Source organism: Peromyscus eremicus, chromosome 7 (genome assembly GCF_949786415.1).
Source record: "Peromyscus eremicus chromosome 7, PerEre_H2_v1, whole genome shotgun sequence".
Taxonomy (NCBI): Eukaryota; Metazoa; Chordata; class Mammalia; order Rodentia; family Cricetidae; genus Peromyscus; species Peromyscus eremicus.
In genome coordinates, this window is record NC_081422.1 from 105,126,575 (window position 1) to 105,137,859 (window position 11,285).

Sequence of the window (11,285 nt, forward strand, 5' to 3'; positions counted from 1 at the left end):
GTCACTTATCTTTTTAACCTTTCCTCAGCCTCACATGCTTGTATTGTTGAAGATTAGATAGTGGTGTTTCCTATACACGTGGATTTTAAGCTTGTCTAAACTTGTCTTATTCTGTGCCTTGGCTTTCCCACCTTTTCTCTTGTGTTAAGCTGTGTCTCTGACCATGGTTAATGTTCCAGAGTGAGCGTTCTCTATATCACTGCCCCATTTCTCCAGTGATGAAAGTTCAGGCTGCCCACTAGTGCCTGGTTGCCTCACACAACACTGTGGTGTAGCAGTCCCACTGGAGCCATTTATGATGTGTTGCTAGAAGTGGCCTGCAGCCCTGGGGTCTTCAGTACTATTATCTCATTTTACTAGGTACGGCTGCCTTGCTGTCCAGAATGGCCATGCCATGTTGTGTGTAAAGATTCTGTGCTCCCTATGTCTTTGGCCATGTTTAGCAGATTCTAATTTTCGCGAGCCTTTAGATGTATCTCACTGTGGATTAGATTTCCATTCCTCTGTTACTGAGGCTGAGCAGCTTCATGTCAGCTGTTCACATTCTCCTGGTGTAAATGGTTTATAGCCTTTGGTTTCTTTAAAATTCTGTTTTCAAAAAAGTCTTTACTTTGTAGCGACAGAAATTCTTTTTATGTTCTAGACCTGCCAATTTTTATATGGTAGCTTCTAGGCAGATATGGCTACTTAAGATAATTAAAATTAAATAAAATTTAAATTTCAGTTTTTAGGATACAGTACCCCATATAACAAGGTCTCTATTCACACTTAGTTAGTGGCCAGTAGATTGGATCACACAATAGCGAGACAGGTTTGTTCTCATAGAGAGATGTTGGACAGTGCTGCTCTCAGTGCTGACATTGGTTTTCTTCCTTGCCTCTTCTTCCTTCTCCTTCTTTTCCTCCTTTTCCAGTGCTGGGAATTGAACCTGGGCCTTACACACATCTTAAGCAAGTACTCCATCACTGAACTGTATGCCAGCCCTTGAAACTGAAATTTTATTCTTAGCTTTATTTCATAAGATCTCTGTTGAACAGATTTGAAGTCATAAAATTCATTAACTTTTCTCCTAAGATTTGTATCTTTAGGTTTTGTTGGGAACATTTTTACTTACAGGTCACAGATATTCCCATACATTTTCCTCAATAATTTTTGTATTTAAACCTTTAAACTTTTTTATTTATTTTTTGATATCTATGGGTGTTTTGCCTGAATGTGTATATGTGTACTGCATGCATGCAGTGCCTGAGGAGGCCAGAAGAGGGCAATGGATCCCCTGGGACTCGAGGTAGAGCTGGTTGTGAGCTGCCATGTAGGTGCTGGGTTTTGAACCTGGGTCCTCTGCAAGACAAGCAAGTGCTCTTAACTGCTGATCCTTCTCTCCAGCCCCTGTATTTAAATTGAATCCACCTGGACTCCATCTTTGTATATGATGTGACATTGGGACTTAACTTTCCCCCTTTATTTTAAAAGGAATTAGTTTTTATCTATACTATAGTGGTTTTAACTGGATTCTAAGAAATAGATATATAATTACTTTTATTATCCATGTGATAGTTTTTTAAGCTTAAAAATTAGAATACTTTAAATAACAGTAAAATGTTACTCTTCTAGATAAGAGACGCTGCCTATTTCTATAAGCGAAGCCAGTGCTTCAAAGATGCTTTCCGATGCTTTGAGCAGATTCAGGAGTTTGACCTCGCACTCAGGATGTACTGCCAAGAAGAGCTATTTGAGGAAGCCGCTATTGCAGTGGAAAAGTAGGTGGCTTTATTCTTTTGCATCTTTCTGCCTTCTTCTCCCTTCTCTCAAGATGGCCTGCTGTGGAGTCACTCTGCTGCTTCTGAAGTGCCTGGCCATGTCAATCTCCCTCACAGGAGAGGACACTTCAGTGCAGTATCAGAGCTCCTTGAGAGTGGACTCAGCCTTTTAGCCTCATGCTAAGCTCTGGCCCGTCATCACAGGAGAGGGCTAAAGATGAAGGCTGTGTCCCAGCGTGTTTGTAATAGGATCCACTGACTCCTGCTAGTGGAGGGCAAGGACCCTGAGAGCTTTATCAGTGTAACGTGATTCCAATCCCATGCAAGCTAGATAAAAAACAAAGATGCTGCTGCCACATCCGGTGTTTACACACAGCCACCATTATGTCCTTTTTCAGTATCACAGTCATGTTTACCAAAGCTCAATACCCAACATGGTTATTGTGTTTTGGTTTTCAGTACGCATATATTTTGCCTGGACAACGAAACATTTCTAGAAATGTTTGAGTGCCAGACAGGTTTAGATCTTTTCTCTAATATCTGCTCATGGGAGCTTTATTTAAGTTGCTTTGTACTGCATTTTGGAAGGACCTTCCTATTTTGGTGATAACAAGTTGTCATGTATACCCTCTGTTGTAGCTGTACTGTTTTGTCAGGACTGCCAGCCCACAAGCAAATACTGACATGGAGACTTATTATTAATTATAAAAGCTCAGCCTTACCCTAAGCTTGTTCCTAACTAGTTCTTACAACTTAAATTAACCCATATTTTTTAATCTACATCCTTCCATGAGGCTTGTTACCTCATCTCTGTACTGCCTGCCCATCCTGCTTCCTCCGCATCTGGCTGGCGACTCCACCTTTCTTCTTCCCAGAGTTCTCTTTCTGCTCAGAGTCCCGCCTATATTCTCCTGCCTAGCTATTGGCTATTCAGCTTTTTATTACACCAATCACAGCAACATATACTCACACAGTGTACAAATATCCCACAACACTCTGTCTTTACAGATATGAAGAAATGGTAAAGAACAAGACCTTTCCCATTCCTAAGCTCTCCTATTCTGCCAGCCAGTTTTACTTGGAAGCTGCTGCAAAGTACCTGAGTGCAAATAAGAGTAAGGAAATGATGGCTGTTCTTTCCAAGCTTGACGTAGAAGATCAGCTGGTGTTCCTGAAGTCTCGGAAATGCCTAGCAGAAGCGGCAGAACTGCTTAACAAGGAGGGTCGGAGAGAAGAGGCTGCCCTATTGATGAAGCAACATGGCTGTCTCCTGGAGGCTGCCAGGCTCACTGCTGACAAGGACTTTCAGGCCTCGTGCCTCCTGGGGCTTGCCCGCCTCAATGTGGCCAGAGGTTCCGACATAGAGCATACAAAGGCTGTTCTGAGAGAAGCACTTGATCTTTGCTATCAAACCAGCCAGCTGTCCGGCATTGCGGAGGCCCATTTCCTGCAGGGTGTCATCCTGAGGGACTTTCAGAAGCTTAGAGATGCCTTCATCAAGTTTGACATGCTCAACCACTCAGCAGGAGTGGTAGAAGCTCTCTATGAAGCAGCCAGCCAGTGTGAGTCTGAGCATCAGAAGGTTCTGGCCCTGGCTCCAGGTGGCTTGGAAGTCCTTCTCAACCTGGTCAGGGCCCTTAAAAATGTGACAAACAATGCTGAGAAGGAAATGGTCAAATCTTGCTTTGAGTTTTTTGGGATTTCTCAAGTGGATGCTAAATATTGCCAGATAGCCCAGAATGACCCTGGGCCCATATTAAGAATAATTTTTGACCTGGATTTGACCTTGAGTGAGAAGAAAACAAAAGATCACTTCTTAATAGTGACTGATCAAGTGAAGGTAGCCCTGAATAAGCACCTTTTGAGCAGACTGTGTCAGATCACACAGATCCTGCTTGGGAAGACCTACCCGGGGATCTGCATGAGATTTATTGTGGGTTTGAAATGTGAGGATGAACAGTGTGAAGATTTCCACAGGCCCCTCAGACGCTGTGAGGCCAAGTGCATGGTTCAGTCGAAAATGCACCTGGTAGCAATTAATGGGTTGCTTCTGGAAGCCAAGAAAGCATTCCCTAAGGTCTTAGCTGAAGAACTTGAAGAAATAGATTGTATTTTGTCTCCAGATACGTATGGCCTTTGCAAATCATTCCTAAACCTCCTCTTCCCTCGGCATTTCCATCAGAGAGTGCTGTCAGAAAACCCCATGGCCTGCAAAGAAATCCTCAAGCCAAATTACAAGTCCTTCCGCTCCTACCGGTTCGCCTTGAAAGAGTACATCCATGACCTGTTTCAAAAAGAAAGTGCGCACAGCCGCAGGGAGTCCACAGACCTGTGGCTGAGCGCCATGCAGGCTTTCCTTCTGTCCTCCGGCTACCCAGAGGACTTTGAGAAGCTGCTTCACCAGGAGGAAGACAGTTACAACCGGGAGCTGAAAGCACTAGAGTCTGACCGAGAGGACAGAAGCAAGGGGAGAAGCAGCAGAGTGAGAGGCGTAGAAGGGAAATTCGGCATGTTGGTGCCCAACAAGGAAGACGAGAACGTGGAGAAGTCCTATCTGTGCTTCATCCGGCTGCTGGAGACTTCCCTGGACCAGCTCTATGTGCATAGGAACCCTGAAGACTACAAGAGGCTCTTCTTCCGCTTCATGAACGTCCTCATTAGGAGGTGCAAAGCGCCGCTGGTCCCCAGCATCACCAACACAGTGGTGCTGCTGGAGCTGCAGTTCGTACACTGTGGAGTGGTGCTGACCCGTCTCTGGAAGAATGCTGTCTTGTGCCTCCCTAAGAGCTACATTGCGCTCTTGCACTTCTGGGAGTTCCTGTTCAGCAAGAAGGACAGGGAATCTGGGGACGTGTTCTCCATCATCCAAGAGTACAAGCCGAAAGATGTGGCCAGAGCCATCCGGGACTTCCGGTTCCACCTCTCCTACCTCGTCAAGGTGATGTGTGGTTACGAGAATATGAACTTCAATGTTCTACTTGACGCCTTCAGTGAAATAGACTATGTGATCTCCGGGGAGGCAGAACGGACACTGGTGCTGTGCTTGGTGATGCTGGTGAATGCTGAGGAAGTCCTGCAGCCCTTCTGCAAGCCACTTCTGTACCGCCGTTTCCGGGAGATCCAGACAAGGCTGCAGCTGATGAGCATGAACTGGCCAGACCAGGTGCCCAAGAGGCTGCTGAAGGTGGTACAGCGGGTGTTGATGGCAGTCAGTGTCAAGTCTGTGGCTGAGGCACTGCAGGACCTGCTCTTTGAGCGGGATGAAGAGTACCTGGTGGATTGCCACTGGCGGTGGGACAGTGTGCACACCAAAGGCACTGTGGTCCGTGGCCTCTGTCATGAAGAGGTCAGACTGAACCGCTTGCTCTGTATGGGCCCTGTGGACCAGTTTGCTGACCCAGAGTGGGATTTTGGTGAAGATGAGACACATGAATTAGATGAGTTGGCCCTGGAAGACCGAGATCATTTTCTGGCTGCCATCCTTTCCCAGAAGCAGCGGAAGGCCTTGATCCAGCGTAAGCTGCGCAGAGCCTGCCTGGTGGTGTCTCTGTGCATCAGCTGGAGAAGATGGATCCAGACAGAGCATAGCAGGGAGGAGGCTAGGGAGCTCAGGGCTGGGAATTTCAAAAGGGCCGATGTAGACAGGACCCAGTGTGACCTGTGTGGGGTGAAGTTCACCCGCAGCCCTGAAAGCTACTTCAGTCCTGGCAAAGCATTTGAGGGAGCATCAGAGGCTGTGATCATCTCCAGGGCTGAACTGGAAGGGAGAGAGTGTCGAGAGAGAATCAGTGAGTCATATGAGCAACACATTCGCTTGGAAGGCCACCGGAGGCAGCAGGCAGCCTACCAGAAATATCTAGAGTTTTTCCATGAAAAGGCAGACCCGGCCATCGAAGAAGGCAAAGTAGTGGTGCAGGATATCGAGCAGAGCATCTGGATCCGTGGCCACTTGGGCTCTAAGGAGCAGAGCCACATGCTGCAGAGAAAGGTGCAGGAGCACATCAGGAGGGTCTCAGATCTGGTGGAGGAGCTCTACAGACGCAAGGCCTGGGCTGAAGGTGAGAGCTCGTGGGGATTGTCCAGGCACTAGTGGGCCTGTCAGACGCTCAGGTCCAGCTGACTTAGGGTGTAGGGGTGGCATGTTGGTATTAGCAGAGAGACAATAAAAGGCTGTTCTCAGATTCCAGCAAAGTCTCATTGTTGAGGCCATCCTCAGTTAAATATTTGTGATTAGTGTAAGCTGGTATGGTTTCTCTGGGTGCTTCAGATGAGAAAGTGGTTTGCTGTCTAATTCTATGGAGAAGATACAGGGAGAATGTTTAAAGTCATGAGAAAACTCTTTGAGGGGCCTTTGTATTACTCATCCAATGATCTTTCCTTGAGCATCAACTAGATGCTGAACCCTAGGGTAGAAACTGAGTACATAGGTCTCTTCTTAGGATAGCCCCTGAGTTACACTCAGTGTGAGCCTTTCATAGTAAGTGTTCTCATCTGCTCTACAGTCAAGTTTCCCCTTTGCTTCTTTACTAGCTGTTTCTTAGCAGCACTGGAAATTAAGCATAAACTTAACAAAATTACATTGAAAAAAGTTCTGTAGTTTAGACACTTTTCCCAGGTTAGGGCTTAATGACCGTTTGAGTACAAGTTTGCTGGAAAGGTTTGCTTTTGGCAATCCGCAGATGCACAGCTGTGGCACTGGGCTAGTGTTTAAGGCAGCCTGTGCTTGTGGTGGCAGAAGGCAGCTTTGGGATGTGGGGAAGTTGGCCTAGTGCTTGATGCTCTAATGCCTGAAGCCATCTCTTTACTCAGAGCCTCTGTGCTTTGGTTTCTGTAGCCGAGGAGGTAATGACTCGACAGGTCAAAATTCTGGCCCTGTCAGTCAAGAACGCGCAGGAGTGGCTGAAGAAGACAGAGCTCCGCTTAAAAGATGAAGGTAAGGCCTGTTCTCCTAGGACAGGTGATACTTTGGATCCTGTGGCTTTTGGTACTGCTGGCTTCCAGGTGAGTGAGTGTCAGGTGGGTTTGCCAGTGATGTCAGGAATATTTGCCAAACTGTTAGTGATAGAATTTCTCCATCTGATGAAAGACATTATTCTGGGCTTATAGTAGTTGCTTCTGAGTTATTATAGATGTTCAGTCATCGTGCAGACTCACCCCAGCAACTCCTAAGGATAGGTGGTGGTGTAAAGCCATCCCTTGATAAGAGTGTTTGCCTGTGTCAGTCTACCATGTTAGCCAGTGGGGATCTATTGTCTAGTATGTCGCAGCATGAGTATGGACCCAGAGGTTCCCATGGACACAGAGCAAATGGCTAGGGACGTTGCAGAGGGCTCCACCTTGTTTCTTAGCAGGAGTCACACTTTTCTTACCACGTTCTATGTGATACAGAATTTCTTCCTTGCCCTTTCCAACTGCTGCCTCCTTTGAGCCACACCACATTTCTTTTTTCTCGGAGTGTTTTATCTAGCTTGGAGACCCTTCCAGATGCTACTGGCAAACCCCAGCCCCAGAGCTGAGGAAAACTTGGAGAAACTTGGTACAAAAGTCTTTGCTATGCTGTAGTCCCTTTTGGGTCCCATGACTTGGTGATTATTTCAAAAGAGATAATTGGCATGTCAGCTCAAGGAGCCAACCCTATGAAGATTTAGTTCTGGAGAAGGGTGTTTGCTTGGGCTCTGCTTGGGAAGCAACATCAGTACTCAATGAAAAGTTCTGTTCTCTCCCACCCTGGCAGAGTTTCATTTCTTTACTTTAAAACAATGATTCCAGAAACATCAGGTTTTACCCAGATGTTAAACTCCGTGGTAGAATAGGAAGTCGCCATTTTCACTTGGATTTTGCTTTTTTGCTTCCTAACTAGGTATTGTTCAGGAAGAGGAATATGAAAACGAAGTTGAAGACTTTGGCGAGCTCTGCCCTAGAAGGCGTTCCCGGAAATGTGGAAAACAGAGAAAATACTAACATATTTACACCCATTTATTGCTTCTTAAACCTTAGAGCATTCCATCCTGTTTTAGAATTCTAAATGCTAGGGCAGAAGAGAAGAAGAATGTGAATTAGTGTTAAAAAGGGACAGCCACCTTTGCTCTTCATTGTTACTGCCCCTTTAGTGATGTGTAGGGTCAGACTACTCCCTCAGACACAGGGACCTCCAGTTTTCCAAGTTGAGGTCTAACAGTAGCACTGCTCCCCCAGACACCATACATGTGCAGTTATTGGGGAGGGTGTTGAAAGGAGTGCTGGGACTTCTCTGCCCAAAGCTCAGCCCCTCTGGCTCCTCTTCACTGTAGGAGGACGAGGCATTTAAGATTGGCACACCTCATTTCCTGGCTTGCTCCGGGCCAGGAAATCCCTCTGTGGATCCCTTATCTCTTGCCACACTGCTGTAAATCAGCAAGCAGAACCAAGACTATTTGTGCCCAGTGTTCATTTGGGCCTTGCCATCAACTGCCCCTGAGCCTAGGCTACCTTCTGGTTGTCTGAGTGGCGTCTGGGGTATATTTTCCTTTTCTCTATGGTGATTTTTCTGGCCCCCAACCCCCCCCCCCCTTGTGATCATTCTCAGCTACTTGTGCAAGTCATGGTTAGGCTACCTCAGAATGTAGTCAAGCTTCTGCCTAGCAGCCTTTGGACATCTTTTTCATTGGAGGAACATTTGAGGGTGTTTCCAGCCTGCTCCAAGGTGGTCTTGCCTTTGCCTTGTGTAGATGATATGAGAAGCGCCTTGTGTATACCTTGTACATCTATGTTTTTTGGTTCTCCCCACTATATATGACACCCATACTCAGGTTGACAGCTCCAGTTTCTGCCCACTGGGCTCTTCAGGTGTGGAACAATGGACAGAAGAGGAACCAGCCTTCTAATGGTGCGTCTTTGGGATTTGGCTGTGGATCACTGCCATGTGGCCTGTAGGCCCTACCAGAGGGGTTGCATGAGGCCTGTGTTCCCCTCCACTCACTGCCAGCAACTCTCAGCCTGGTCTCATTTGGGAACCCTTCCTTCCTTGGATGGTCACTACCTGCTCTTTCGCCACTCCGCCCAGGTCCTGCTGTCTCTGGAGGCTTTGTCTCACCACAGAACCAGCTTTGCTTCCACGCTGCTGCTGCTTTCACTGCCCACTAGCCCTCCATCATCTTTCTAAAGATGTGTTTCCTTGAAATGTTGGTTTGGTAATTCTTTTAAGTTATGTTTCTTTCTCATTTTCCAGATTTTTTTTATAAACTTGCCAGAAAAAAATCTAATCAAATATTGCTGTCTTACCACATTTTTTATATAAAGTTATAGCATCTCTCTTACCTGCTGTTGTCTTTTGGTTATTTACAGTTCCCACTGAGAACAAATGTGTGACTGTTGGTGCCGGCTCCCTTGGGGCTGCCGGTTGATGCTTCCCCACGAGTGCCTGCACTCAGCTGTGTCTGCTGAGATGAAGAAATTCAAGGTCAGAGAAACACAGCTGAGTGCAGGCACTCAGGCTTAGGAGTGTTGCTGAGGGCTAGCCTTGTACAAATTCTTTTCAGTCTGTCTGCTTCTCTACTGTAGGATTTGGAGTGCATGGACTTCCCCTAGCAAGGATCATGGCCCTAGAAGGTAGGAGACCTGGAGTAAGATTCCTTTCCTGCCCATGAGCTGAATAACCTGAGATGAGCCAGATCTGCTCAACCCAGTGTTCAAGTGCCCCACCTTCCACAGAGCCTTATGACCTGGTGTAGGAGATCTGGTGCCATGAGAAAACAGTGGTGACAGAGAGGCATAGTGTGTGAGGGTGGCAGCAGCATTTTCTACCCCAATCGGGCCTCAGTTGACTCTTTGAGAAATTGCACTAAGATCCCTTCCTACCTGGCAGAGTAGGCCTGTAAGCTGTGGGGTTTGGATACCCTCCGGTCTTGGTGCTGTGATGTCCATGCTCACTTACATGAGGTGGCAGGACATCTGAGCTGGAGCATGCCAAGTGTTCCATCCTGGGATTTAGGATTAAGGGTCTCAGCACAGGGACAGATAATCCCATTGCCTTTTCTACCTGTAGCATCTGGTATGTACCAAAAGCCCTTCCCCAACAGTCCTTCTCTACAGCTTTTAAAGTCCGGAGAAGAGAATGGAAGTCAGCAGGAGGGTCAGGAATACCAACAGTGACCTGAGCTCAAGAGCCCAGTCTTGTGGCAGGAGCTTTGCTGTCCTAGGTGTGCCTGGAAAAACAGGATGTGGGCATTTATTCAAGGTCCCAAGACCATTGTAGGATACAAAACAAAACACCCTGCCCCACATCCAAATCCAAACACTTGGAGGGCACAAGGATCCAGCATGAAACAGTAGTCACAATGATGATTAACTTCGCAAAGGCAACCCAAGAATATCCCATAACAGGAAAGGTAGGTGTAGCAAAGTTAGGGGTATCAGGTGCAAGAGTCTCTAAGGATGTACCCAACTCTTCAACAAGGACTGAAGGTGCCTTTTCCTAGCCAGCCTGCCTAAGTTTCCCAAGTGGAAGCTTATGGTTCAAAAGGAACCCCAGATTTGCTAGGCACTCTGGTCTACAGTGGCTGCTGCAAGAGCATAGCTCACAGCTCACTAGGTAACAGCTCATGGTATACTTGCTATCAATAGTGTGCAAAGAGAGAATGATTGCCCTCCTAGGTCCTGATTGTCACGAGGTTCCCCATTGGTGACTAGAGTACATCAGCTATCAGTTTCTCTAGTGTGACAAAGTAAGCTTTCCTGGGCCACTGTAGTCATTGCTGTTGCATGGGCATATGGGCTAGGGCTGGTGAAAGGGATGATGATTGTGGGTGGGTAGGGTTTACACTCCTCCCTCACAGAAGTGACCTTCAGGCCAAACAGCTGGGTTATCCTATGGCCCAGGAAAATGATCCAAACCTTCACTCTCTCAAAATCTTAACAAAGCAACTTCTGCATTTTATGCAATCCTTATATGAAGCATTCAATTTATATTTTTAAACGTTACTGGCTTTGACTGTGACTTCCTGTGTTTCCAGCTTATAGCACTAAGTCTCTCATAATCCTTGGGTTTAATGGCCTGATAATAGGCTACACACATGGATCTTGCTTGTGTGTGAAACGTCTCTTTTACTTAACTTGACTCAGATCATGTGCTGTGCCCCATTCCTCTTGTGTAAATTCAATACAAGTCCTTATTGAGTAGCCCCCTGCTTACTTGGAGTCTTTAAGGACTAGGCAGCTTCTGTAATGTAGGAGAAGTGAGGAAGACCCTCTTCAGTATGTCACATCTGCCTTGACACAAGGTCTGTCTGAGATGGCACAGTCTTGAGACAGTTGGTGACCATCTTCCTTTGGAGCTGAGCACATGTAAGACTGGGAGCCGTGGGAGCATTTGTGTTCCAGGCTCTGTAGCTGAACTATCATGTCCTGCTGTAGCTTGAGTTTTCCTGTCTTGCCCACAGTCAGGACAAATCTTTGTCACCCGCCAGTCCCACAGCTGCTCAGACCCAACCAAGTAAACACAGAGACTTATATTGCTTACAAACTGTATGGCCGTGGCAGGCTTCTTGC

At 46.7% G+C, this 11,285-nt stretch overlaps 1 protein-coding gene across 1 annotated transcript in view; it reads left to right on the plus strand.

The window, feature by feature from the left end:
- Trank1 (tetratricopeptide repeat and ankyrin repeat containing 1) overlaps window positions 1–9,055 on the plus strand; it is a 58,660-nt gene extending 49,605 nt beyond the window's left edge. The window contains exons 19-22 of the mRNA XM_059269097.1: window positions 1,615–1,760; window positions 2,769–5,818; window positions 6,595–6,693; window positions 7,621–9,055. Of these exons, the coding sequence (XP_059125080.1) occupies window positions 1,615–1,760; window positions 2,769–5,818; window positions 6,595–6,693; window positions 7,621–7,721 (3,396 nt within the window). The 3' untranslated portion in view covers window positions 7,722–9,055. The remainder of the gene's footprint in view (window positions 1–1,614; window positions 1,761–2,768; window positions 5,819–6,594; window positions 6,694–7,620) is intronic.
- The last annotated feature ends 2,230 nt before the right edge of the window (window positions 9,056–11,285 follow it).